Raw genomic sequence first — 27,323 nt, forward strand, 5'->3', positions numbered from 1 at the left:
GCATTGCCCGAAAGGGTGTTGGGAGCAGATTCAGTAATAACTTTCAAAGGGATGTTGGATCAATACTTGAAGGGAGAACATTATAGGAGCAATGGGCAAATAACGGTTGTGGGACTAATTAGACAGCATTTTCAAAGAGCCTGCACAGGAACAGTGAGTGAGCTGAAGAGCCTCTTTCTGTGCTGTAAGATTTTATGGTCAGAAATTTACATCTTGCAGGTGGACATGTGCCCGACCCAGATGTGTGCAAAATTCTACGTGAGGACGCTGGGTGCGTGTCCTGACGTCATCATGTAGTCGTCCGATATTGGCCGGTTGGCACGAATGTGAGACAGCTGTGCGTCTGCCAACAATTAAAATCCTGGTAAAGCTCATTAAAGGAGCAATGGAACAAAATGTTATGTGCCTGTGTGATTTTTAGTGCAGCACACAGGCAGGCGCCCAATCCGTTTTCACAGAATTGGCATTCAAAGGGTGAGATATAAGGAGGCGGGAGCACAGGCAGGATGAGTAGGTAGGATTTAGCGAGAGTTTGGTGTAGAGTTATTATAGAGATTTGTTTTCTTGTGAACCATTTGCCGAGTTTAATTTGTTCTAAGGATTTTTCAACTTTGCATGATATTTCGGAGCATTTCAACACATTGGCACCTATAGTGCAGGCGTCAGCCCCAGCTGTGGTTCAGCAGACGGTATTATTTAATCAGTAGTGAGGACCTCCCCTTCTGGGGAGGAGGACGGGGGCGAGGGGAGAGGAGGCCGGGGTCCACAGGCATCACCTCAGGGAGAGACCTTTGGGGAATAGGCACAGGGTGTACAGGGACGGCAACGAGAACGGGCCCACGGATGTTGCCACAATCCAGCTGTCAGAGTTTGCAAGCAGTGATCCAGCTGCCAGGGTGTGCAGGCAGTGAACCAGTTGCCAGAGTGTGCAGGCAGTGATCCAAATGTGCAGGCAGTGACCCAGCTGCCAGAGTATGTATGCATGATCCAGCTGCCAGAGTGCGCAGGCAATGATCCAGCTGCCAGGGTGTGCAGGCAGTGATCCAGCTGCCAGGGTGTGCAAGCAGTGATCCAGCTGCCAGGGTGTGCAAGCAGTGATCCAGCTGCCAGGGTGTGCAGGCAGTGATCCAGCTGCCAGAGTGTGCTGGCAGTGATCCAGCTGCCAGAGTGTGCAGGCAGTGATCCAGCTGCCAGGGTGTACAGGCAGTGATCCAGCTGCCAGGGTGTGCAGGCAGTGATCCAGCTGCCAGGGTGTTTAGGCAGTGATCCAGCTGCCAGAGTGCACAGGCAATGATCCAGCTGCCAGGGTGTGCAGGCAGTGATCCAGCTGCCAGGGTGTGCAAGCAGTGATCCAGCTGCCAGAGTGTGCAGGCAGTGATCCAGCTGCCAGGGTGTGCAGGCAGTAATCCAGCTGCCAGAGTGTGCTGGCAGTGATCCAGCTGCCAGAGTGTGCAGGCAGTGATCCAGCTTCCAGGGTGTGGAGGCAGTGATCCAGCTGTCAGAGTGTGCAGGCAGTGATCCAGCTGCCAGAGTGTGCAGGCAGTGATCCAGCTGCCAGAGTGTGCAGGCAGTGATCCAGCTGCCAAGAGTGTGCAGGCAGTGATCCAGCTGCCAGAGTGTGCAGGCAGTGATCCAGCTGCCAGCGTGTACAGGCAGTGATCCAGCTGTCAGAGTGTGGAGGCAGTGATCCAGCTGCCAAGAGTGTGCAGGCAGTGATCCAGCTGCCAGAGTGTGCAGGCAGTGATCCAGTTGCCAAGGGTGTGCAGGCAGTGATCCAGCTGTCGGTGTGTGCAGGCAGTGATCCAGCTGCCAGGGTGTGCAGGCAGTGATCCAGTTGCCAAGGGTGTGCAGGCAGTGATCCAGCTGTCGGTGTGTGCAGGCAGTGATCCAGCTGCCAGGGTGTGCAGGCAGTGATCCAGCTGTCGGAGTGTGCAGGCAGTGATCCAGCTGCCAGAGTGTGGAGGCAGTGATCCAGCTGCCAGGGTGTGCAGGCAGTGATCCAGCTGTCGGAGTGTGCAGACAGTGATCCAGCTGTCAGAGTGTGCAGGCAGTGATCCAGCTGTCAGAGTGTGGAGGCAGTGATCCAGCTGCCAGAGTGTGGAGGCAGTGATCCAGCTGCCAGGGTGTGCAGGCAGTGATCCAGCTGTCGGAGTGTGCAGACAGTGATCCAGCTGTCAGAGTTTGCAAGCAGTGATCCAGCTGCCAAGCTGTGCAGGAAGTGATCCAGCTGTCGGAGTGTGCAGGCAGTGATCCAGCTGTCAGGGTGTGCAGGCAGTGATCCAGCTGTCGGAGTGTGCAGACAGTGATCCAGCTGCCAAGAGTGTGCAGGTAGTGATCCAACTGTCAGGGTGTGCAGGCAGTGATCCAGCTGTCGGAGTGTGCAGGCAGTGATCCAGCTGTCGGAGTGTTCAGTCAGTGATCCAGCTGCCAGAGTGTGGAGGCAGTGATCCAGCTGTCGGAGTGTGCTGGCAGTGATCCAGCTGCCAGGGTGTGCAGGCAGTGATCCAGCTGCCAAGAGTGTGCAGACAGTGATCCAGCTGTCGGAGTGTGCAGGCAGTGATCCAGTTGCCAAGAGTGTGCAGGCAGTGATCCAGCTGCCAGAGTGTGGAGGCAGTGATCCAGCTGCCAGGGTGTGCAGGCAGTGATCCAGCTGCCAGAGTGTGGAGGCAGTGATCCAGCTGCCAAAGTGTGCAGGCAGTGATCCAGCTGCCAGGGTGTGCAGGCAGTGATCCAGCTGTCAGAGCGTGCAGGCAGTGATCCAGCTGCCAGAGTGTGCTGGCAGTGATCCAGCTGTTGGAGTTTGCAGGCAGTGATCCAGCTGCCAGGGTGTGCAGGCAGTGATCCAGCTGTCGGAGTGTGCAGGCAGTAATCCAGCTGCCAAGGTGTGCAGGCAATGATCCAGCTGCCAGAGTGTGCTGGCAGTGATCCAGCTGTCGGAGTGTGCAGGCAGTGATCCAGCTGCCAGAGTGTGCAGGCAGTGATCCAGCTGTCGGTGTGTGCAGGCAGTGATCCAGCTGCCAGGGTGTGCAGGCAGTGATCCAGCTGCCAGAGTGTGCTGGCAGTGATCCAGCTGCCAGAGTGTGCAGGCAGTGATCCAGCTGCCAGAGTGTGCTGGCAGTGATCCAGCTGTCGGAGTGTGCAGGCAGTGATCCAGCTGCCAGGGTGTGCAGGCAGTGATCCAGCTGCCAAGGTGTGCAGGCAGTGATCCAGCTGCCAGAGTGTGGAGGCAGTGATCCAGCTGCCAGAGTGTGCAGGCAGTGATCTAGCTGTCAGAGTATGGAGGCAGTGATCCAGCTGCCAGGGTGTGGAGGCAGTGATCCAGCTGCCAGCGTGTGCAGGCAGTGATCCAGCTGTCAGGGTGTGCAGGCAGTGATCCAGCTGTCGGAGTGTGCAGTCAGTGATCCAGCTGCCAGAGTGTGCAGGCAGTGATCCAGCTGCCAATAGTGTGCAGGCAGTGATCCAGCTGCCAAGAGTGTGCAGGCAGTGATCCAGCTGTCGGAGTGTGCAGGCAGTGATCCAGCTTTCGGAGTGTGCAGGCAGTAATCCAGCTGCCAGAGTGTGCTGGCAGTGATCCAGCTGCCAGAGTGTGCTGGCAGTGATCCAGCTGTCGGAGTGTGCAGGCAGTGATCCAGCTGCCAGAGTGTACAGGCAGTGATCCAGCTGTCGGAGTGTGCAGGCAGTGATCCAGCTGTCAGAGTGTGGAGGCAGTGATCCAGCTGCCAAGGTGTGCAGGCAGTGATCCAGCTGTCGGAGTGTGCAGGCAGTGATCCAGCTGCCAGGGTGTGCAGGCAGTGATCCAGCTGCCAGAGTGTGCAGGGAGTGATCCAGCTGCCAGTGTGTACAGGCAGTGATCCAGCTGCCAGGGTGTGCAGGCAGTGATCCAGCTGCCAGGGTGTGCAGGCAGTGATCCAGCTGCCAGAGTGTGGAGGCAGTGATCCAGCTGCCAGAGTGTGCAGGCAGTGATCTAGCTGTCAGAGTATGGAGGCAGTGATCCAGTTGTCAGAGTGTGCAGGCAGTGATCCAGCTGTCGGAGTGTGCAGACAGTGATCCAGCTGCCAGAGTGTGCAGGCAGTGATCCAGCTGCCAGAGTGTGCAGGCAGTGATCCAGCTGCCAGTGTGCAGGCAGTGATCCAGCTGCCAGAGTGTACAGGCAGTGATCCAGCTGCCAGTGTGCAGACAGTGATCCAGCTGCCAGAGTGTGCAGGCAGTGATCCAGCTGCCAGAGTGTGCAGGCTGTGATCCAGCTGTCGGAGTGTGCAGGCAGTGATCCAGCTGCCAGAGTGTGCTGGCAGTGATCCAGCTGTCGGAGTGTGCAGGCAGTGATCCAGCTGCCAGGGTTTGCAGGCAGTGATCCAGCTGCCAGAGTGTGCTGGCAGTGATCCAGCTGTCGGAGTGTGCAGGCAGTGATCCAGCTGCCAGTGTGCAGGCAGTGATCCAGCTGCCAGAGTGTGCAGGCAGTGATCCAGCTGTCGGAGTGTGCAGGCAGTGATCCAGCTGCCAGAGTGTGCAGGCAGTGATCCAGCTGCCAGAGTGTGCTGGCAGTGATCCAGCTGTCGGAGTGTGCAGGCAGTGATCCAGCTGCCAGGGTTTGCAGGCAGTGATCCAGCTGCCAGAGTGTGCAGGCAGTGATCCAGCTGTCGGAGTGTGCAGACAGTGATCCAGCTGCCAAGCTGTGCAGGCAGTGATCCAGCTGCCAGAGTGTGGAGGCAATGATCCAGCTGTCGGAGTGTGCAGACAGTGATCCAGCTGCCAAGCTGTGCAGGCAGTGATCCAGCTGTCGGAGTGTGCAGGCAGTGATCCAGCTGTCGGAGTGTGCAGACAGTGATCCAGCTGCCAGAGTGTGCAGGCAGTGATCCAGCTGTCGGAGTGTGCAGGCAGTGATCCAGCTGCCAGAGTGTGCAGGCAGTGATCCAGCTGCCAGAGTGTGCTGGCAGTGATCCAGCTGTCGGTGTGTGCAGGCAGTGATCCAGCTGCCAAGCTGTGCAGGCAGTGATCCAGCTGCCAGAGTGTGGAGGCAGTGATCCAGCTGTCGGAGTGTGCAGACAGTGATCCAGCTGCCAAGCTGTGCAGGCAGTGATCCAGCTGTCGGAGTGTGCAGGCAGTGATCCAGCTGTCGGAGTGTGCAGGCAGTGATCCAGCTGACTGACATGACAAAAGTCCAGTGCAAGAGGAGGCTCCGCCTCTCCAGGGAAACCGTGACATCATTATGCCACATATTGAGCGGAGGTCGCCTCCAACTGTGTGGGTCGACATCCAATGCCAGAAGGTCACAGTAGCCGAGAACATTTGTTCATCCAGATTTTTCCAGGGTTCAATGGGGGATCCTAGTAGAGACTCCCAGTCAGCTGTACAAATCTGTGCTAATGCGATGACTGACGCTCTGTTCAGGCGGGTAAGCAGGTTCATCCATTGCAGGACAGGCCAAGCCAGCCAGGCTGAGCGAGCCAGAAGCTTAGCCCTATTTCAGGGTTCTCCTGCAGCCAGGGTGCCATAGATTGCACCCATGTGATCATTAAGGTGTAAGCGGGTCAGGTGGCTGTCTTTGTAAATAGGAGGGGTAATGTCTGCTTGAATGTACAGATTATCTGCGACCACAGGACTCAGATTGTACAAGTATGTTCCCTCATAGCTCCCACAGTGCCTACATACTGAGACACTCATAGGTGCCAAAGCTGTTCATGGCTCTAGCTCACCACGCTGAGGGTGAGAACGAGGAGACAGCATTGCTGAATCTGCAGGGGGTCTGGGGCACCATTCAGCGAACATTTAGCTAGATGCCAAGGCATCACCTTCATCTCTATCCAAGAGCTCTCTTGCCGGAGAAGTTCATTTTGAAGCAGAATTATGCCTCAAGACCTCTCTAATAAAGCTTGTTTGCACTGCAGACCAATGCAAGGCACTGAGGAGGCTAGCAGCTATAACAAACATGAGAGCCATTCAGGTGCGTCACCAGTTTTACTGAAGTGGAACTCCGTGAAGCCTGCGCCAGGGTTAACACGTAACCTCAGAAATGGAGAATCCAACGCAACATCTTTGGCAAAGTCACACAGAAACAAAACAACATCTTGATGAAAGTAATGGAAATCACTGGTGAAAACCCATCGCCTGCTCAAGGTGCCTTAAACTGTTGCATGTGAGGACTACATTTTGGTGCACCCCCCTCGCTGACAGCAGCACTGGAGGAGGATTGCTGATGCTGCTGGCCCTGATGACTTTGACTGTTGTCTTCTGGCCTGCAGATCCTGAGGAAGCTCCACCTGGGAGAGGATGCATGGATGGCTGGGCACTCCTCAGTCGGCACACCCTCAGAAAATGCTTTGGTCACTCGCAGAGGAGCTCCTGCCTCGACTGGAGCACCCTGAGAGGAGCCCACAGAGATGACAGGCAGCCTGTCTGCCAGCATAAGGCACGTCTGCACCTCATCGCTCAGTAATGATGGATGGACATATAGCAGAGATACTAGGTGCTTCATCCAACCCTCACTTTGTGAACTCCTGGGTTATTGCCTGTATGAAGGCTTCCAGTACCGAATGCACATCCAGGAATCCTGATTCTATTCTTGGAACTGCCTCTCCATGAGATTTGACACTTCTCAATGGAAGAGGCTGAGCACTTGTTGCCAGGGTCAATGTAGTGCTCAGGCTTCACAGCACCCCGTCCATAACATAGGCCATGGCATGCAGATCCTTTGGGATCTTTACCTGATCTACACCACAGTGCAATCCCAACTGAATTGATGTGCTATTACCCACTGTGGGCAGCACTGTGGTTAGCACTGCTACCTCACCGCGTCTAGCACCCGGGTTCAATTCTGACCTTGGGTGACTCTGTGAAGTTTGCACTTTCTCCCTGGTGTGCGTGGGTTTCCTGTTTTCTCCCACAGTCCAAAGATGTGTAGGTTAGGTGAATTGGCCATGCTAAATTGTCCAAAAGCATAGCTGGGGTTACTGTGTTATGGGGATAGGGTGGGGCATGGGATCAGGTAGAGTTCTCTTTCGGAGGGTTGGTGCAAACTTGATGGGCCGACTGGCCTCCTTCTGCACTGTAGGATTTTATGATTCTATCTGCACTGGTGCTGGGATCGGATGTGACACAGGTGCAGCCCACGGTGGCTCACATTGGAGTGAGGGGTGGGTCACTGGGGTCACTGGCTCTTCCATGGGAGAACCAGACGATGCCAATACAAACATCCTCACCAAGTTCAATGCTGGCAGGATGGTACCCTTCCTCAGTGGCCACATGCCTCAATTAGGGTTTTAGAGACACCAATCTGGGGATCTCTGGATGCTCCTGTTCATTGATGATGGCAGAATCGAGCCCTTCCTGCACATTTCTCCACTCTGTCTGGCCATTGAGCTCTTACTGTTCTCTGGCACCCTTGCCTCACTGACTCTGAGGTCCAGGGCATCCATCTCGAATTGTGCTAGTATGAGAATGCTGGGCACCTGCGTGTGTGCACTATTGCATGTTATAACTTCTCTTCTCAACAAGAATTCCAATGAGTGAAGCCTTCTCCGACCTCCTGAGGCTCCCACCTGAATGCCTAGCCTTTAGTGCTCAGTAGACTGGGAATCCTCTCGTACACTGAAGGTGCATAGCTCTATCTCCCACCCACGGTTTGCACAGGGACATGTGCACTTTGGCACTATGCAGGTCTCACCCTGCTGTTGCGTAACCTCCAAGCCTTCCATACTAAGTCCATGTCAGGTTGGTACTCAACCTTACGGAGCGCAGAGGATAATTAAGTGTTTTCAGCACTGCAACCAGGTGTGGCACACCAAAACATGCCTACTCATCAACACAACCACCTCAGTCCATGCCCCCTTTGTCCAGTGGGGTACCCTCCTCTTTCCATCCCACAGTAATAGAATATCACTCAAGGTATTCATTGCCTGTACCGACTCCTACAGGCTGTCACCTGCGAAGTGTGGGTTTGAGTGCCCACCAACATTGGCAGCCATCTGCTATTGGTGCGGGACCTATGTTCACCGGCGATTCATGCTGGGCAGCCCTTAATTGACCAGTCAACCTACAATCGCATTCCTCCGGTGCTCATGGGTGGAAGCAGACAAGCTTCAACTCCCAGCGATCAGTCACGCTTACCAACCAACACACTCTGGCCTGTGATTCTGAACAGAAATCTAGTATTCCCTATGCACACCTCCCTTTCTTTAATGTCTGAGTGTCTAAATAACTGTTTGTTGTTACACTAAACTATACATAGCCGAAAGCTCCATGGTTCATGGTGAGCTGAGCTGACGGAGCAGTGAGAAATTAACCAACCTCAACATCTTGGCCCAGAGAGGGGGAGAACAAGGCAGAGTTCTCAATATTACTGTCAAACAACTTCTGCTATAACCATGCATGAGAGAATAAGTCCAATCACTACTTTAATCGGATTTGTGGTCAAACAGGTCACTGATTTTCAATACCCACCCTCCTGCATGCAACACAGTTAGTTGTGTGAAATTTATGAGGTTTCTCTGGATCTGCAATGGTATCTCAAGTGATCATTTTTCATACGTCAGCCTAGGTTGTAATTGTGGTTGGTCTGTTCAAAAGCAGGAGGCGTCATGGCCCAACCCAATTCTACCCTGATTTGACTAAACATACACATACCCAGAAACTACTTGCAGATATGCTCTTGGCAAGGATACTGGGATTAAACCTGCTTGTGAACTCTGCCGTAGATTCTGTTCAGGCCAGGAATGCCACATATCATGAAACCCCTGAATACTCTTGAATCAGCCCCCCAAAGGAGCTGCAGCAAACTGATATTTCTTCCTAAATCTTTGAAGTCTGAGGCTCGCATTGTGGCCTGGACTCCCAAGATGTTCTCCATGGCCACCACTGAGTTAACTGGGAGGCCTCTTTCCACAGGACATATTGATGTAACAACTGCACCTGAGGATGGGTCTTGGGGATTCCCAGTGTAGGCAGCTGCTGTCCATAATACCAGCTTCATACTCTCTGTGCCGCCATGGGTCTTAACAACCCGAAGCTAGGTCCCAGTTAAAATAAGCCAGGATCTCTCAGTTGCTTCCCAATGGCTCTGCTTGGACATTTGTACACAAATTGAATTTGTCGTCTTTCCTTCAGTCAAATATTCTCATGATGCTGAAGTCCTCATAATATTCCTGTAAGAACGGAAGGTGCTCCCCATGTCCTAACTTGTACCAAGTCCTGTTCAAAAGATTAGGGGTGCGATGTAATGATCACAAAAATCCATTCTGGACAAGTTCAGAGGGGTCATGCGCCAGAAATGACCACGCTATATAACGGCGCCCATTTTCTCGGGCCTCAGTGGGGAATGCCCCACTGAGGCTGCACTCAAGTCACAGTTCCTGCACTGAGGAGCTCCACTTAATGGCTCCCTGATCTCTCTACCCCCCCCCCCCCCCCCTTTCGAAGCGACCCCCGGACCTCCCAAAGCCCCAACTCATCTGTTGAGGGGTCCTCGAGCCCCCGCAACCCACCTCGTACAGGCAGGGAACCCCGGATCCGATCTACAATGTGGGCAAAATGCCACTTGGGCACCATGGCACCATCAGCCTGGCACCCTGATAGTGTCCCTGACAGCGTGACAGTGCCATCTGGCACCCTGGCAGTGCCAACCTAGCACCCAGATGGCAATGCCAAGTTGCCTAGGAGGCATCGGCAATGTCAGGGTGCCACCCTGCCCAGATACCAACCACTCGGAGGCGTCTGATCGCCTGGGGGATCACCCAGCCCAAGTGTCGCTCTGCCTGGTCCCTATTTGCGGGAGTCCCCCCGACCCCGCCCAAGTACCATTCCGCCTGGTCCCCGTTTGTGGCTAAATGGCACCTGGCTGAGGTCACCTCGGTGAGACAAGTAGATCCTGGGTGTCGGTTAAATCTGGCGGTGACAGAGTTAAGTGAGCTTTTAAGTGTTTACTTCTGATAAGATATGCCAGGGTTGTATCACTGTTTGAAATAAATCACCAAGTTATTCCCCTCATCAATTTTTGCGCTTAGTTTAATTGTAGTTGAATTTGAGTATCCCATATGAAAGAAATTCAGTTGTGAATAATTTTGATTATTAAATATCTTTTTCATGATTATATCATTAAAAAATAGTTTGAGGAGTTGCTAAAAATAAACAGGAATTCTGTTGCTACTGTTTTTTTAATTCACTCGCGTTTTATGAATGCTTATTTGATCCAGATGAATGCTTAAAAAAGAAGGACCACACTATGTCTTTTAAGACCATAAGACATAGGAGCAGAATTAGGCTACTCGGCCCATCGAGTCTGCTCTGGCATTCAATCATGGCTGATATTTTCTCATCCCCATTCTGCCATCTCCCCATAACCCCTGATCCCCTTATTAATCAAGAACCTATCTATCTCTGTCTTCAATGGTGATCCAATAAATATAAACCCTTGACTTGATTGAAGGCAGGCCTTCTTTGTATTACTTTCGGCGATAGGAGTGCGATACATCTGCTGTCAGTCGCATACTGTAAAAAGACTATTATGAGTGACATCTCAACATCTGAATTCACAGATGTAGATTGTTATTAATCTGGAACTGGATCAATGATCCTGCTATTTAAAGTAGATATGTTTGATTTCTTCCATGATCTTATTCCTCCCTATCTACATAACCTCCTCCAGGACTACAATTTCCTACCATTAGCGTTGATGACTGTACCTACAAAAGTCTCGGCTCCGTATTTTAGAATTCCCTCGCAAAACTTTCTACATCCTTATCCTCCTTTATGACCTCAAACTTACGTCTTTCACCATTGGTCACCATTCCTAATATCTCCTTCATGGAGCAGCAGTTGTTTGTTTTCCCCCTAAACTATGGGTGGAATGGTAGTACAGTGGTTAGCACTGTTGCTTCACAGTGCCAGGGATCTGGGTGTGATTCCCAGCTTGCGTCACTGTCTGTGCGGAGTCTGTGTGAGTTTCCTCCGGGTGCTCCGGGGTCCTCCCAAAAGTCCCGAAAGACATGCTTGTTAAGTGAATTGGACATTAAGAATTCTCCATCAGTGTACCGAACTGGCACCATAGTGTGGTGACTAGTTGATTTTCACAGTAACCTCATTGCAGCGTTAATATAAGCCTATTTGTGACACCAATAAAGATTATTATTATTATCAATGCTTCATTGAAGCAGTTTGGTAAATTTCCTACATTAAATTTGTCATGTGAATGCACGTTATTGTTAGGGTGTAATAATGCAATTCCACTACTCTTTTGGTAACTTCAGTGTATTCTTTGTGATGATAAGTAGATTGTCATCTGTATTATCATCTGTATGTAAATAACAATATATGTACAACTGTTGTAGTTCCAGCATCCAAACACCAGGTTGTGTGAGTATGCAGACAGATGACCCGGACACACCAGGGGCGTAATTCCCCGACCCCCAGCAGGGTCGGGGAATCGCCCGGGGCCGCCGAAAACCCCGCCCCCGCCGTGGCAGAAATTCTCCGCCACCTGGGAATTGGCGGGGGCGGGAAACGCGCCGCACCGAGCGGCGAGCCCCCTGCGGCGATTCTCCGGCCCGTGATGGGCCAAAGTCCCGCCGCTGGGAGGCCTCTCCCGCCGTTTGAACCACCACTGGTGGCGGCGGGATCAACGGCGCGAGCGGGCCCCCGGGGTCCTGGGGGGGGCGCGGGGCGATCGGACCCCGGTGGGTGCCCCCACGGTGGCCAGTCCCGCGATCGGGGCCCACCGATCGGGGGGGCGGGCCAGTGCCGTGGGGGCACTCTTTTCCTTCTGCCGCCGCCACGGCCTCCACCATGGCGGACGCGGAAGAGAATCCCCCAGCGTGCATGCGCCGGTGGTGCCGCTGACGTCACCACCGGCGCATGCGTGAACCGGCGAAGGCCTTTCGGCCAGCCCAGGCGGCGGGCGTCAAAGGCTGCTGGTACCGGTTTTGGCGCCAGTCGGCATGGTGCCAACCGCTCCGGCGCGGGCCTAGCCCCTCAATGTGAGGGCTTGGCCCCCAAAGGTGCGGAGAATTCCGCACCTTTGGGGAGGCCCAACGCCGGAGTGGTTGGTGCCACTCCACTACGCCGGGACCCCCCGCCCCGCTGGGTAGGGGAGAATCCCGCCCCATGAGTGGGATTCTCTGCCGGCGGGATTCTCCGTTTTGCCAGTACCCAGGGGTGGAGAGAGGGGGGGATAGGGAGGCGGAGGGAGGGGGATGGGGGGAGGGGGGGGGGGTTCCCGACGGCGTGGGGCTGCCCCACAATGGAAAACCCCATTGACCGGCCGGTGTAACGGAGAATCCTGCCGGTGGGTCGAGGCAGAAAACTGGCGCGGCGGGGTGGAGAATCCAGCCTCATGTGTTCTAGGAGAAGGTATTATTAAGGTGTTTGGAACAGTCGCATATTAGAGTAGCTCTGTAGTATCTTAGTGTAAGTTAGTGTTAGACCATTATTTCCAACTGTATTAATCTTAGATATTTTAATAATTTGTCAGTGTGATGTTAGTAATAAATAACTTTGTTTATAAAACAAAGTCTAATGTTCTTTGTTCACACTACAATATCAAAATTCAACATCAGCCCAATCAAACAACATTACATATTCAAGCTAGTTTTTTTTTCCAGATATACAGCATGCCTGACAGTATTTGAAAGAGAAAGGACTAGTTTATTTTTTAGAAAGGGCCTTCTTCAGGGGGAAATACCAATACATGTTGTGCACCTTGTTTCAAGGAGCAGCAATTTTGTTTCATAGATATTTCAACAGGGCAATGGTAAAAGTCAGGCGCTTGACGTGTTCATCTGTGAAATATGGCAGGGAACCAGTGCCAAGTTTTGTTGCATCATTTATGTGTGCAGTATACTTTCCTAAATTGGAAAACTTACCTTCATGACTAGACAGGTTTAGCCTGCACATATTATGTCTCTGAGCACTTTCCTGCTGAATACTCATCATTCATTTGTCTCAGTCACTGTTTTCATAGCAATATTACTGACGCAATTGATGACATTGAACAAATGGGTATTCTTTGAATTGTGCATTTTTTATTTGAAAGAGGTGATTAGAAGCGTTTTATCAATACATTTTAATAATATGCCAATGTCTGCCTGTGGTGTGGTTTGGTGCAGAAATGCCATTTGTGAAAAAGAGTTAAGCTTGGCTGCCGTAAAGAGTCAGATCACATATTGCATTTGTATATCAGATTCAAAAGGCCAAATCCAATGCTTTCCTTACTGTGCAATTTCCAGGAGAATCACATACGTTGAATCAGTATTCTACAGGGATAGTATCTCCCTTCTAGCTATCCTGAAATGTATTTATCAACTTAATACAGAAAAACCCTCAATTACCTTTAACTTCTGCATAGGTTAAAATTAACTGCACTTTTTGGAATGGTGAAGCATGCTAAATTTTGATGAACAGTTTCCCGGAATGATTTCTATCAAAAAAAATAACTTAGAACAGTAAATTTATACTCTGGCAGAATAAATAGCATATTACATTTGCATTCTAATAAACCTTGAGTATGTTGCTGAATTTGTTTAAAATGATATACCATGTATTCAAACAACATGGGTTTGATTCGAAATGTGCATGAGGCTGAAAGGATTTGAAAATGGGTCAGATTTTAATCAGGATGATGGTTCAATGTAGATGGACTGAATGGCCTTTCCTTGTTTTGATTGTATCGTTATATGTTCTCAAGGACAGTTGAAAATTAATCAGGAATTTTTTCTTCCTAACTTGGAACTGAAACATTCTTGCATCAGCTCACTCCACCTGCCCTATCTCCTGATAATGGTGACACATGCTCAGTGGTGCTAGCCATCCTTCAGGATCTCACACAAATCACCATTTTTCCAGTGTGAATCGGTGACCAAGTTTGTTGCTTTCCTCATCCAGAAATCCCCACACACACACAGATGCCTGGGACCATTGGCTGCTTTATGCCTCCCTGCTTCAGGGCTAGTCAGGCCATTAGCTTGGCTGAGAACAGCTGACTGAATATGGATAAATTACTGTTGTCGAACTCTCTGGTCTATATGTCGTAGTGATATATCACATGGCGCATTTCATCACTGAACCATCAGAGGAATCCAGTTGATGATAATGCAGTTAAATTATGTGAAAACTTTATCGTAATTTGGCTAATTACAGCACATATTTAAGAATGATTTTGTTCTAAATTCATCTTTGGAATTCAATTAAAAGGGGTATTTTATTCTAAATAAAATTGTCTGCAACAGGACATAATTGGAAAAAATGTCTTCAAAAGATGAATCTAAAATAGAAAATATGATTAAACTGTTGTTGCAACAATGCATAGTTATATAAGTCTCAGCCTTGCTTCATGTTGGAAACAGAATTTTGGTTGCATGCAGATAATGGATCAGATTTGATTTCTGTGGTGTATGTGTCCTGTATTACTGCATTGAGAAGAACATGGTTCTGAATTAAAATCATTCTGGGTGTCCTAGCCTTTCTAACAGTTAGCAGCATCTGGCTGCGAAGGTGTATTTACTGACATACTTCAACCCATCCCTGATTCATCAGTCAACGGTTCTCAATGGGCTTTGTGTCTGTCAAGTTTTTTTTTAAATGCTCTGGCTTCTCCAACCGTGGGAGGAAATGACCTCATTATTCTTACAGTTTGGTAGTTGAGAATTTCCTCCCTGGTGACCTGCTGTAATTTCAGTCTGCTGCTGTTCGAGGATGCTGGAATCTCATGTAACTCATTTTGTTTTTTTCAATCCAACTGCACAAACGGCATTTCAAGCTCAGAATGAAATACTGTTTTGGGCCCACACAGAACCTTTTTCTTTCCATTTCAGAAGAACGGACCATTCGTAATTTTTTTCCCGGGGAAATTAACTTTATTTGAAAGAGGCAAATCTTTGTAGTTACTTGCAATCTCCTTTTTCCTTCTTTCTCGGGATCGGAACCACATGTCTCTGTGTTATGAAGAAATTCAAGTTACTATCATTGCAGGGGGGGGGGGGGGGGGGTCATTTCTCTGCCTTCGTCAGGATATTCTGGGCAAGATCATGACTCCCATCGCTCTTTAAGTGTTACTGTAAAGATTTATTTTATTTGTCCTTGTCAAGGTGAGGGCTTTTAGTGTGGTACATTGTTAGATTTCCCACTTTTTACATCCAGTGTTGTTATTGAGCTTGGACATGGTATTGGTTAGCTGTGAAGTCCTGTGCACACTGCTGTAGCAGTGGGCATTGAACACGTTATAGAGCAGCACCCCTGCTGTAACAATGAGACATTTTTATTCTTCATATCAACTATCCTTGAAGTTTTTTGTGTAATTGCTCGTCTTTTACTAAATTGGTGCCAAATTATGGATAGTTTTGTGCTGCTGAGTGACGCTGACTAGGAACTGGATTTAGAATGGGCAAATTAATTTGACCCTTACAGCCAGCAGAAAGAGAGACTTCAATCACATTAAAGTCTGGACAGGATTCAAAAATAGATCCCAGAAGGCAGTGTTACAATCAAGGCTGCAGCCAAAGAAACTGATATTTTCGGACAAAGAAAAAGAGCACCGAATACATGAGACATGAAGTTGATGAACTTCTTAAAAGCCTGAAATTGTCAATCCGCACTGCAATTTGCACATTATTGTTTTTGTTGCTTTTGTTTTTACACAGCTATTGCTGTCTAAATGCTCCCTTCACTTTATGGTTCCTCTTTATCCTAATTGCAGGTCGTCTGATTCTTCAGTGACTTGCGTGCTTTTCTTTTCTAATGCAGGTAAACTGGAACCAATTTAGGACCTGAGCTTTTTTCTTAGCAAAATGTAACTCAATTTCAGCCAGGCCTCTTCTTAAGTTCTTTCCTGGCGTGAGGGGAGGAGAAGGTGGGGGGAGGATGTGATGGAGTGTGATGGGGAGGGGTGTCGGGGAAGGTGAGGGAGCATGATACGGGGGGGAGGGGAACCTGCACAAAGAGAAATTAGATGGTGGATGTAAGATTAAAAAGTATCATAGGTGAAGTGCAAACTGCATTGATGGTGCATAGTGCTTTGGAGTGCATCCAGTGAACACTTTGCACTCATGTTCCACGCTAACCTTGGGCTCATGCCAAAATTTGGGCAAGCAGATGCTCCCTCGTGATCTTCTGTCTCCTGGTCTTGCAGAGGCACATTTACTGGTTAATGTTTTAAGGAAAGCCTGCTCCCTTGATGGTTGTACGTGCAGGCCAAGTTCTAATTGTAATGTATTAGCCAGATTACCTGATTAGTATCAAAATTCTGCCCCATTATCCCATTGTGCAGAAGGATTTGGCAATATAAGTGCTTTGGCTATTTCTCAAAACAAGAGCATTTTTTATTGTTTCTAAAAGATGCGCATTTAAAAATTCAAACGCAAGGCAGGGTTAAAGAAAAAGAAGCTTTGGTATGAATTTGTAACTTAAAGCCAAAAAGATTCCCATGCATTATATTTATATTTTGCTCCCTTTTTTAAAAAAAAATGGCTTTGTGAACCAATAAACAGCAAGAAAAACAGCGGTTATATCGAATTAATACATCACCAGGAATATTACCCAGAATAAAGGAGAAGTGATAGGCTCCCCTGAGTGCTATATTTTTGCTGGATTCCTCTGCAATGTAGTAGTGGATGGTTCAGAAACACTTGGCAGAATTTGAGAGTCTCAAGTTCAGCTTTTAAGTAGGGCTGAGTAGCCCGTTAAGATATCAATTTAGAACCCTTTCATAACCAGGAGCCTGTTGGCACCTATCCTAATTAATCTTATTGTAATCAACATTCTGGCTGCCTTGACTGAAAAAAATTAACTCTTAAAATGTTACAATGGCAACATCAAAGTGGTCAATTGTTTTTTTCCTCTCCAACAAAGTTTTCTTTACAAGGCATTGAAATCATAAATTTTACCTGTTTTATGTATCAGAATGCATGTGGAAGCAGGGAGAGGCTTGTTAATAAATCCTGTGACACACTTTGACATGTTGTGTATTGAAGGTCTGCGTGTGCTGGATAAGGACACTGAATGCCTACTAATCTGTTTTCAGATGGAGGTGGATGCAGACCAGAAGCGTCACCGCACACGCTCCAAAGGTATCCGAGGTAAGGCTATTGGCTCAGTAAATCAGTCAAACCCCCGCTCAGGGTGACCTTCATCCACCAGAGCCTCTTTGCTTGTCGCATCCTGACTGTAGCTTTCATGGCAACTTACTGGCTGTTATATATGAAGAACCAGGTAATTATAAGACATGATAAATCTGTGTTGTTTTCATTTCTCCTCAGTCCCCATAGAACCAGTAATCCAAGAACTCTTCAGGTGAGTGATCATAGTTAAAATAAAATTTCACCACATTAGCAATTTTGAAATGTCATGCCTCTTAATGGATAAAGCATGTTGTCAATTGCATTGGTGGTCGGCTAATGCATGGCTGCACTGAAGAAATTAATTCTCCTGGGACTTGCTAATAAAAAAAAACACTATTCGTCGTCTTCTATCCCTTTCTTACTCTATCCCTCCCACACATCCACTCACAGATATGTACACAGGTGCACTATTGCACACATAAACCAGCATCAGTGATAATCATCACAATCAAGCTTTTCTCTTTTTTTAGTTGTCCAACTCCTGGCTGTGATGGCACAGGCCATGTTAGTGGAAAGTACGCAAGGCACCGAAGGTAATTTGTGTGCTTCTATTTAATTATTTTCTTTCTGAATGCTGGAGTGGGACAAGAGCAATTAAAGTATGATGTCTGAGCTCAGGGCTGTGAATGTTCTAACTATGCTGTAAAGGTTTATTTTACTTTTACAATGATGGGTAGCACCGCAAGTATGTGTGAAAATATCTTGCTTCTGACACTTTGAAGACTATCTTCTGCAAAAAAGCTGAGACAGAATGCTAGGAGGAACTATCATGCGGATTTTGTAATAGTTATTTATTTTAATAATGTGAGCACTGAAGTGGCAATGGAACAAGAGAGATAATAACTTGGTAAATACCAATATAAAACATTATTATGTGCATCAAATTTACCCAGGTTATTGTAAACCTATCTGAAAGATTTAAACAATTGTACTTTGGTTTGATCAAAGTTGTAACAGAAATATGCAACCGAATTTACCAAGATTGTTTTATTGACAAAATTAGAAGTAATGTTTGTTTTGGAAAGTGTAAATGGGACAGACTTTGAAGTATTGTGATACTATGCATGGTCAATTGTTGGACAGGATTTTTCCCTTTGATTGGAAGGTCGCAACAGCACACTTGGTGGGAATCTGTCACTCGACAGTGATTTCCCCTAAATTGGCTAATTGGTGGCCAGTGGGCCGGCTAGCCATCCAATTAAGAACGTCAGACAGGCTATGGAAGCTGATGGGCCAATAGGAGGCCCTCCGACATATGAAGAGATTAAGCCTGCAGTTTAGGTATTAGAAAGAGAGAGCGAGCCTCTCAATTTTGAGGTGCTCATTCTCCAAATTTTCAATCTTCTAAAATAAAAACGGAATCAGTCGACAGGCCACCATTGTGGAAAGAATACTCTCCAGAGAGTGGCCTGTGGCCGCAGGTGTGACCAAACAGGTGTGAGTGGATGCAAAGCCTGTTTGGTCTGGAGCACTGATCCCTTGGTTTGTTGCCGGGAGGCCACCTCCAGGCAGCTGGTGTGTTCCCAGTACTGCAGCGGATCCATAAGCCAGTAGGAACATTCCAGTTGGCCTCTGGTAATCAGCCTTGAATCATAAATGCCCTAAATTGGTTATTCACCATTTGCAAACGGATAACCATGCCGACCCCCATCCCAGATCTGGCAAATAGCCCAGAGCGGGTTGGTGCCAATAGGCTGGCATGCTGGCCGGTGATATGATTTGTTGTGTTTGCCCACCACCCTGCTTGTCTTCACATAGGGCTAAGAATCCTGCCTGACGTGTCTTGTTCTGAATACACCCATAACCTATTTGATCAATGCATTAAATGCTATATGCTGTGGCCAACAAATAGAACTAGCTTGTGAGAAAGTGTGGTAATGGGAGTGGGGGCACCTCCATCCTGCCCAACCAGTGGGTGATGCCAGTGCTGTGCTTCGGGTAGTAAGATGGTGCCAAACCTTTAAATATCTCAGTGCGCAATCTCAATAATGCTTATGTTTGTTTGCAACAAACCGGCTCCTGCCTCAAGTTATGACATAAAGGAAATCCACCTAACTTGTAAGATGAAGAAATGCTATTATGGTTTTGAATGAGGCAAATGTTCCTTGGTATTTGGTGTCAGGGATTCATTTTTCTGGTGCAAACCACTGATAAAACAACAGCGAGGTGAAAACTCTGAGGCTCTTTTTAATGAAGTAAAGCAGCAGGAAAAAATCTGCAATTTTATTCCACTGACTACCAAAGTTAACCTTTTCTAACAAAACCACGAGCTCCGTCTCAGAGATTTTTGTGTGTCAGTTTGATATTTTTGTTAGTGAATTAGTAAGGTAAACACTTTGAATTATTTGATAAATTAATTTTTTTGGTGCCAAATTGTATTCAATTCTAATAAGACTCTCGCCCCTGTTTTCCTCCTGTGTAAATTGAGTGGGCCTTTTTTTCCAAACAAATTAGTTTCAGCTGAATCCAGCTGTATTTCCAGGTTCAGCTATTTTGAATATGGTGGTAGGGAAAGTGCCTACTTGTTGGGAATTGGTGCTCATGCCAAAATGGAGGAGGAAAGTTGCATCTGGCTGCAAGCTTTAAAAGTCTCCAGGTGTTTCTATTGGTCTGCAAGCTTCTGTCAGAAATAGCAGCTACATGGTGTTGCACTTCTGCAGCACATCATTGCTGTACCAAAGAATGAACAGCCCACTTAGAGGTGACTGCGAGTTGCGCAATTACATTGCTGTTGAAACAAGGGAGGGGTGCAGTGAGGGGAAAGAACAGTGGGGAAATTTGATATGAGGGGAAAACGGGACATGTGAATCATAAATGTTTCAGGTTTGAAGAAGAAAATGCATGTGACAGATCAGACAGAATCCAAAGTTGGGGTTGACAAATGAACACCGTGCGGAATTAATTGCCCATTCCTGTGGTGAGTTTGGTGGCGGAAAGGTAGTGGATAAAGACCACCTGACCTTCCTGCTTCTGTCCGGATTAAGTTCAAGGCAGGAAGGCTCACCTAAGGGCCTCGTTCCAGTGCTGCAGGATTGACGACCCTCATTCAAAACACTTAGTGCCAGATTGAAGTTCCTGGCATTGGAAAATGTGGGATGTGGGAGTGGTCTCTAGCTGACAGGTGAGACCCCTGTCACCTATATCAAACACTGCCTATCATCTCCTGTTGCAGGTATATATTGAGAACACATTGTTGTGGTTATTTTTGTTCCTAGTAGTTGTAATTTAGTTAATTTCTCTGGTGAGTGTTCTGACTGAATCATTTGCATATTTTATCTTCCTACCGTAGGAAAATGAAAAGCATTCATTCCTTTTCAAATACCAGCTTGATGTCACCTGACCACCACATGATTTATCTTATTGTCTATCCTATTCTTTCTAACCCTATACATCCAGCACTGTCAGCCGTGCACCTTCACCTTGCTTTCGCAATTAAAAATTCAATGCCAGTTGATCGCTTCATCAAGGTCAACTCCTCAGTAAGGAGAGATCATTGGCATGAATCTGAGTCCAATACCATGGCACAGTCCATTAAGAACTTTGAGCTGCCTGATCTTTGCCCGCTGGCAGCCAGCTAACTTTCTTCTTTTTTTTGGCCGTCTCATTGCCGAAAGGGAAATAAATGAAGCCCAGCAGTTAAAGTTAAATAGTCTGTGCCATGGTGTGTCTGGACTTTCACAAGAGAACACACTTCATTCTACAAACCATACAATACTGATGGTTAATATTGATATTGACGTTATGGGACTGATTTTAACAAAGTAGAATAATAATAATATAATAATAATCTTTATTGTCACAAGTAAGCTTACATTAACACTGCAATGAAGTTATTGTGAAAATCCCCTAATCACCGTACTCTGGCGCCTGTTTGGGTGCACAGAGGGAAAATTCAGAATTATCTAGCAGCAAGTCTTTCGGGACTTTTGGGAGGAAACCGGAGCACACAGAGGAAACAGACGCAGACACGGGGAGAACGTGCAGACTTTGCATAGACAGTGACCCAAGCCAGGAATCGAACCCGGGACCATGCCGTTGTGATGCAACAGTGCTAACCACTGTGCTACCATGCTGCCCATAAATAGCACTACATACAGTTAAAATCATACAAACTTCATGCTTAGTCCCATGCAATTCCATCTCACCACCTCTCTGATTGGTCCTTTGTCTGAATCTGGAATGGGGGTGGGGAACCTCGTTGATACAGGCAAATAAGTTTACCATGATATCATTAGGACCCCCATTCCATTTTACGTGAATTGAATGCACTCTGGGTTTCCCTCTATGCCCCCCACCACCAGCAGCACCATGAGACATTGTCAAAACCCCTTCCATGCCTGAACACTGGCAAGCGACCTTTGAACTTCCGGATTGTTGCCTGCTGTCAGCCAGCTAATCTCTTTCTTATGTTTTTTTGGGGTATCCAGCTGTCTGATTGCGGCAGGGATGTAAATGAAGCCCGGCAGTTGAAGACAAATTAATGGCGTGAATGGGGGTGGCAGTTTAATGCTTGTGCCACCCACCCGAAACCTGCACAGCAGTTAAATCTCCCCTTATATATTTTTAGCCTGCCTGATGTGTTTGGGTTGCCATCTTTTGCTATGTCCAAAACTGGGTAAAGTTTACGAGGAGGATCTGAGGTATAGCTTGTGGAAACACTTCTGTTTAATTGTCTGAAGCAAGATGGTTTCAATTGTTATGCTGCACCAGTGTTCCTTTGTTACAAAATGTATGTTTATTTCTCTCTCTCTTACACTCTGTTTTGTAGGAAATCCTAGCTCACGCTTCTTTGCCAGTTCTTTGTATGGAACCTGCACATTTAGATTTGGCACTGCTGGCCCTTATTATTGCTTACTATGTTGGTATTAATAATTAAATCTTGTTCATATTTAAGTTTTTATATGTGTTTTAATGCATTCCATTTTTTCCCTTTTATATTAGTCTTTCAGGGGCTGTGAGCATCACTGGCTATAGGCCAGCATTTGTTGCCCATCCCTAATTGCTTTTCAGAAAGTGGTAGTGAGTCACCTTGTTGAGCCAATGCAGTCCATGTGGTTCAAATTGGTACCCCCACGGTGCTGTTTGGTGATCGATTAAAGTACAAGTTATATACTTGGGCTCATGCTCTCTCTCAGATCAAAGTATTTTGGGTAGGATTCTCCCAACAGGACTCTAAGTGCCGACGCCGGAATAAAAACCGGAGTGTTTTACTCTGGCATCGGCGCCCATTCCCAGACCCCTATTCTCCGCCCTCCGTGGGCCTAGCAGGGGTGTCGTGCGATTTACAGGGCGGGGCCTCAGCGCAGCGTCAGAGACCCGGCGCCGCGTAAAAGTCGCGGCGCCTTGGGTCCCGCGCATGCGCAGTTGGGCTGGCGCCAACTAGCGCATGTGCGGTGGCTGTCCTCCCCCTAGGCCAACCCGCACAAACATGGCGGATGGATCCAGGCTTGCCGGCGGAAGAAAGGAGGCCCGCCGACAGAGAGGACGGCCCGCCGATCGGTGGGTCTCGGTCGCAGGCCAGGCCACTCCGGAGGGCCTCCCCGGGGGTTGGAACCCCCCTCTCCCCCCTACAGGCCGCTCCTGGCCCTTGAAGCCACAGGTCCCACCGGCCCGAGAGCAGGTTAGAACGGCGCCGGCTGGACTGTCATTTTTCTCGCCGCACACTCGGCCCATCTGGGCCGGAGAATTGCCACTCGCCGTTTGCGGCGATTCTCCGAGCAGCCCAGCGCGATTCGAGCGGTGCTGGTTTCGGGGGGGGGGGGGGTGGGAGAATCGTGCGCGGGGGTCGGAGCGGCGCAGTGCGATTCGCACGGCGCCCCAGTGATTCTCCCACCTGGCGGGGTGGAGGGGGAGAATCATGCCCTTTATATTTCGATAACCTGGTCCAGCTTCTTCCATTAGTACTGCTGGCACTGAACACCATTTTCAGGTTTGGCTGTTCTTCAGCTAGAGCAAATTCGAAACAGTTCAATTTATATGTCTTACTTCGAACCCTACAAACTTCACAAAAAAACCCTATTAAAAAGTGAGACCCTGGTTATCCTTGTCCAATTTCCACCAGGAATGAAAACTGAACAGCCTACTCTAATCTGGACTGTCCAACCAACAACTGTATTGATCGGAATTGTAAGTGCAGTCAGAACTTGAGTTGGTGGAGACATTTAAGAAGGACCAGAGGTGGAGCTTGTCTTCAAAAAGACATTTTCAATCGTAGGTAGTGTTATGTTATAGGGAAGGAAATATGGCAGCCAATCTGCACACAGCAAAATCGCACAAATAGAAATGTACCAGATGATTTGTTTTTGCAGTGTTTGTTGAGTGATGGGGAGTGGCCCAGCCATGTCCCTCACCACCCAGGGGTGATACCCAACTAATAGCCCCCGGCATGGTCATCACGACTGGTTTCCGTTTTTTGGTGGGGGTGGCGGTTGGGGGGGGGGGGTGGGGGGGTGTATGGAGGGGGGCAACTCACATCCCCAGAAGCAACAGCATTAAAACATTTAAGCATATTTGAATTAATTTAAATTTATGATAATCAGATTCAAACCCTCACTGGGCATGAACCTGATTTTGTGAGCGGGGAGGTCCTGTGGGAACATCATGTTCTGAGTTCTTGCAGGCACATTTCCCGTTACGGCCCACTCACAATAGTTGGTAGCCATAACTGGGAATTACACCGGTGGCGAATGGGCCCAGAAAATCCCCCCCGCTCCCCCCGAGCGGAGTTCATAATGGACAGCCAATCCACCATTGTCTATTCTGTGACGTTGTTCAAGTTGAACGCCACCTCATTTCCTTGCGCATAATGTCTCTCTATTCAGCTTCTAATCCATGTATGCAGATAGTATAACCATGCTCAGGGTTACTGTTTTATGGTACTGGAAGAAGTCAAATTCTAGTTTTATTGATGTGATTCTGGGATATTTAACAAGTGGGTTGGATTTTACAGCCCCTCACCACATATTGAAGGCTGGGGGGGGGGGGGGGGGGGGGCAGGGGTTCAGGGGGCTGGGTGATGCGGGTTGGGATTGGGATGCCTCATAACATAAAATAGATGGACTTCCCATCACCTTCTGCCCATCTCCAACCTCTCTCACATGTTAGGGTGAGTAGGGAAGGGAGAGGCACGGTGGATATGCCTGAACTGCTATCGGGCAGAAAGGGGGAAGTTGAAGTTGCCTCATTATGGGAATCCCCCGTGCCCATCAGAGGCAACGCCACCCCTCCAAGATTTTGCCACCCTGTTAACACTATCCCCTGGCCTCTCAAACCTGGTCACCCATCCTCCCCTCTTCACTGGGGTATACCAGCCAGGCCTGTCCATAGTTAGGGGTCCATTAGTTGTCTTCTTTGGGTCTACATGTAGTCCCAACAGTGACTATTGCTCAAACCTGGCACCGTTGGGACTACAGAGTTGATGGCCAATGTGATTGTCTGGCAGCTCTCTAGGGTGAATCTTCCTCCCAGATGGGAATGGAAGTCCCACTCTGAAACAATTAATGCTGTGCACAGCATAATAGTGTTGCAGGGCAGCTGGGTATTGGGTGGGTGGGCTGAAGATTGATTTTACGGCGGAGGGGTGTGCTCGGGGTGTCCTGTAAATTCCAGCCCAGTGTTTCAGAATCACATTCTGGGATTCTGCCCATTTATAATTATGCCATTGGTTTATGGTGACTGACTACATCAAATTCCATTTTTATTATGTTAGATTACAGGACTTTCCATGATTTTATGACCATGTTGTTTCACTGCTTTCTTTAAATGGAATGTTGTTCCCTTTGCTGCAGAGACTGGGAAGTGGAGAAGGGTTGTTGTGTACAAAGGTCAGTTGGACAGTATTGAATAACAGAATGTACACATTGTTGAATATTTTGAAGTTTTAATTGACAGCCTGCAGAGATCAGTGAGTGTTTATCTTCTTGTAGGAGCTTAATGGGGTGGGTAGAGTACATTGTTACGCCACCCTGGGCAAGTATGCGGTCAATTCCAGCCTCACATGCCTCGGAGTCACAACACAAGTGAATTAACCAATCATTCTGATAAAAATTCCTGAAGTCTTTGGCCCTTGGCTGCCCAAGAATTACAGTCACCAGGTTTGTAAGTTGAAATACAATATACCAAGGACTATCATGAAATATGCAGTATATATAACTGTATGACAAGCCTACTGCCCCCTTTAACTGTCCCACCCTCTACCCACATACACAAGACAGATAAACACAGAGGGGTGGAGAGGGATAAAAATAATCAGGTGAAAGTTAAAAGATAAGAGTCTTTGCTTCAAATGGAAGATCTTTAGCCCGCTTTCCTCACCACATATTAGTTGAGCATTAGTCTCTGGTTTGCAGCTGGTCATGGTCTTCTTTGCAGAGTCATTCATTCAAGGTCCCCACATGCTAGACAACATGATACTGTAGGCAGTAGGTTTTCAGGAGAGAAGATTTACTTCTTATCAAACAGGGCTTTCAGCTCGGCATTCACTTTTAGGTCCATGTCTTTCTGTATAGACACTTTATTTCATGTCAGACCTTGCTTTCAGCTCATGGTTTGACTTCAGGCCTTTGCAGTCTCAAGAGAATGACACTCACACTTTCAGGAGGGAGAGTCGGCCTTCTGTAGAGGTTTAATTAGATATTTTCCAGAAAGAGTTAGTTATATCCCTCCAACTAGGCTGCAGAATCAAAAGTGAAACCAAGATGGAGCCTGGCGATTCTGAAAGCGTTCCAGTGAGATCAGATCCAATCACCACTTGTTACGTGGAAGAGCTCCATCCATCTTCCTCCAGCCCAACAACTACTGGACCTGACACTAAATCACACCCCAATTGTACTTTATACAATTTCCACCTGTCCCATTCAGCTTTTATTGAGTTGTCTGGAGCAACAAATCCCTTAAGATAATTATGGGTTTGGCTACATCAGTTGAGGCAAATGGGGAGACCCTCCCCTCAGACAAAAACACAGCATATTTCTCATCTACCTCATTCTTCACACCTACTCCCACAGCAGTCTTTACTTCAGGTCTTATAAGTCCAGTTAAAGCTACAGTCTGCCCTGTAGGGCGCCCCACTTTTGTTCCCTTTTCGTAATGCTCTTTATGAACTCCCACAAGTCCCACGGGCTCTCATTGCAACTTCCAACCTGCTGAACAAAATTGTCCCATCTTATTACAGTGGTAGCATCTAGGCTTTCGAGTCTCACCTTCACTCTCAGTACCTTCCTTCCTGGTCTGAGGAGGAGATCTTGGAGCATTCTCAGTTATCCATTCCTTAGCTTGACTACCTGCCTTCCTTTCACTCTCCCACTTCCTACCCTTTTCAGAATTATGGGGTGATGGTACATATGTTTACATTTATGGATTATCTCAGAATCGTCAGCCATTATTGCTACCTGCCTAGCAGTTTTCACCCTCATGAGTTGTTGTCATAGGAGGTAGGTCATTCATAAATTCCTCAAAGAGAATGACCTCTCTTAAAGTCTCATAGGTATTTTGAGCTCCCAGTGCTTGAACCCACCTATCAACATTATTCTGCTTAACCCTTTCAAATTCTGCAGCAGTCTGTCCTGGCTGTCTCCTTAAATTCCAAAACTTTTGCCGACGTGCTTTGGGAACCAATGAATATGCATCCAGAAGAGCCTTTTTTACCACATCATAATTATTAGACTCCCGCTCTGACACAGAAGCATAAAGCTCCTGTGCCCACCCTGTCAATTTACCCTGCATGGGTAATGGCCACTTTGCTCTTGGCCACTCCATTTGTGTCACTATTTTCTCAAAAGCCCTAAAAAAGGTGTCTACCTCCTTATGGAATTTTGGGAGGGAGGCCTGTATAAATTTAAACATATCGCCACTGGGCTCCATTCGAGGATTAAGCACCCCTCTACTTTCTGGCAGCTTCCCACACATTTCTAGTGCCTTAAGCTGAAAGTCTTTTCTTTCTCTGATTCCAACTTGCTCATTTCCATCTCCATCCCTTTCTCTTTTTGTCTCAGCTCCTTTTCTATTCTTTTTAATTCCCTTTCATGCTCTAACTGCAAACAAATTCTCCGCAGCTCAACAGTCCCATCAGAAAATATTCCTGATGCTGCACTAATTTGTGGGCTCTTGTGGTTCCCAACATCTCTTTCAGTTTTAAATGTTGACCAATCGCTCCACCTTCTTAGCTCTAGCTGGTACTTCTATTTGTAATGTACTTACTAATTCGGCCAGCTTGTCTTTTTGAAACTC

The 27,323-nt window shown here is 47.8% G+C and overlaps 1 protein-coding gene across 15 annotated transcripts in view; it reads left to right on the forward strand.

The window, feature by feature from the left end:
* The window catches only part of LOC119967604 (myelin transcription factor 1-like protein), a 569,116-nt gene that overhangs the window by 174,635 nt on the left and 367,158 nt on the right, over window positions 1–27,323 (forward strand). For 14 of the 15 annotated variants that reach the window (XM_038800344.1, XM_038800345.1, XM_038800350.1 and 11 more), the window contains 3 exons: window positions 17,000–17,054; window positions 17,235–17,268; window positions 17,567–17,629. In XM_038800344.1, the coding sequence (XP_038656272.1) occupies window positions 17,000–17,054; window positions 17,235–17,268; window positions 17,567–17,629 (152 nt within the window). Of the gene's footprint in view, window positions 1–16,949; window positions 17,055–17,234; window positions 17,269–17,566; window positions 17,630–27,323 lie in introns of all 15 variants that reach the window. The other variant, XM_038800349.1, reaches the window with a different exon arrangement.

The sequence above is a fragment of the Scyliorhinus canicula genome, chromosome 6 (assembly GCF_902713615.1).
Source record: "Scyliorhinus canicula chromosome 6, sScyCan1.1, whole genome shotgun sequence".
Taxonomy (NCBI): Eukaryota; Metazoa; Chordata; class Chondrichthyes; order Carcharhiniformes; family Scyliorhinidae; genus Scyliorhinus; species Scyliorhinus canicula.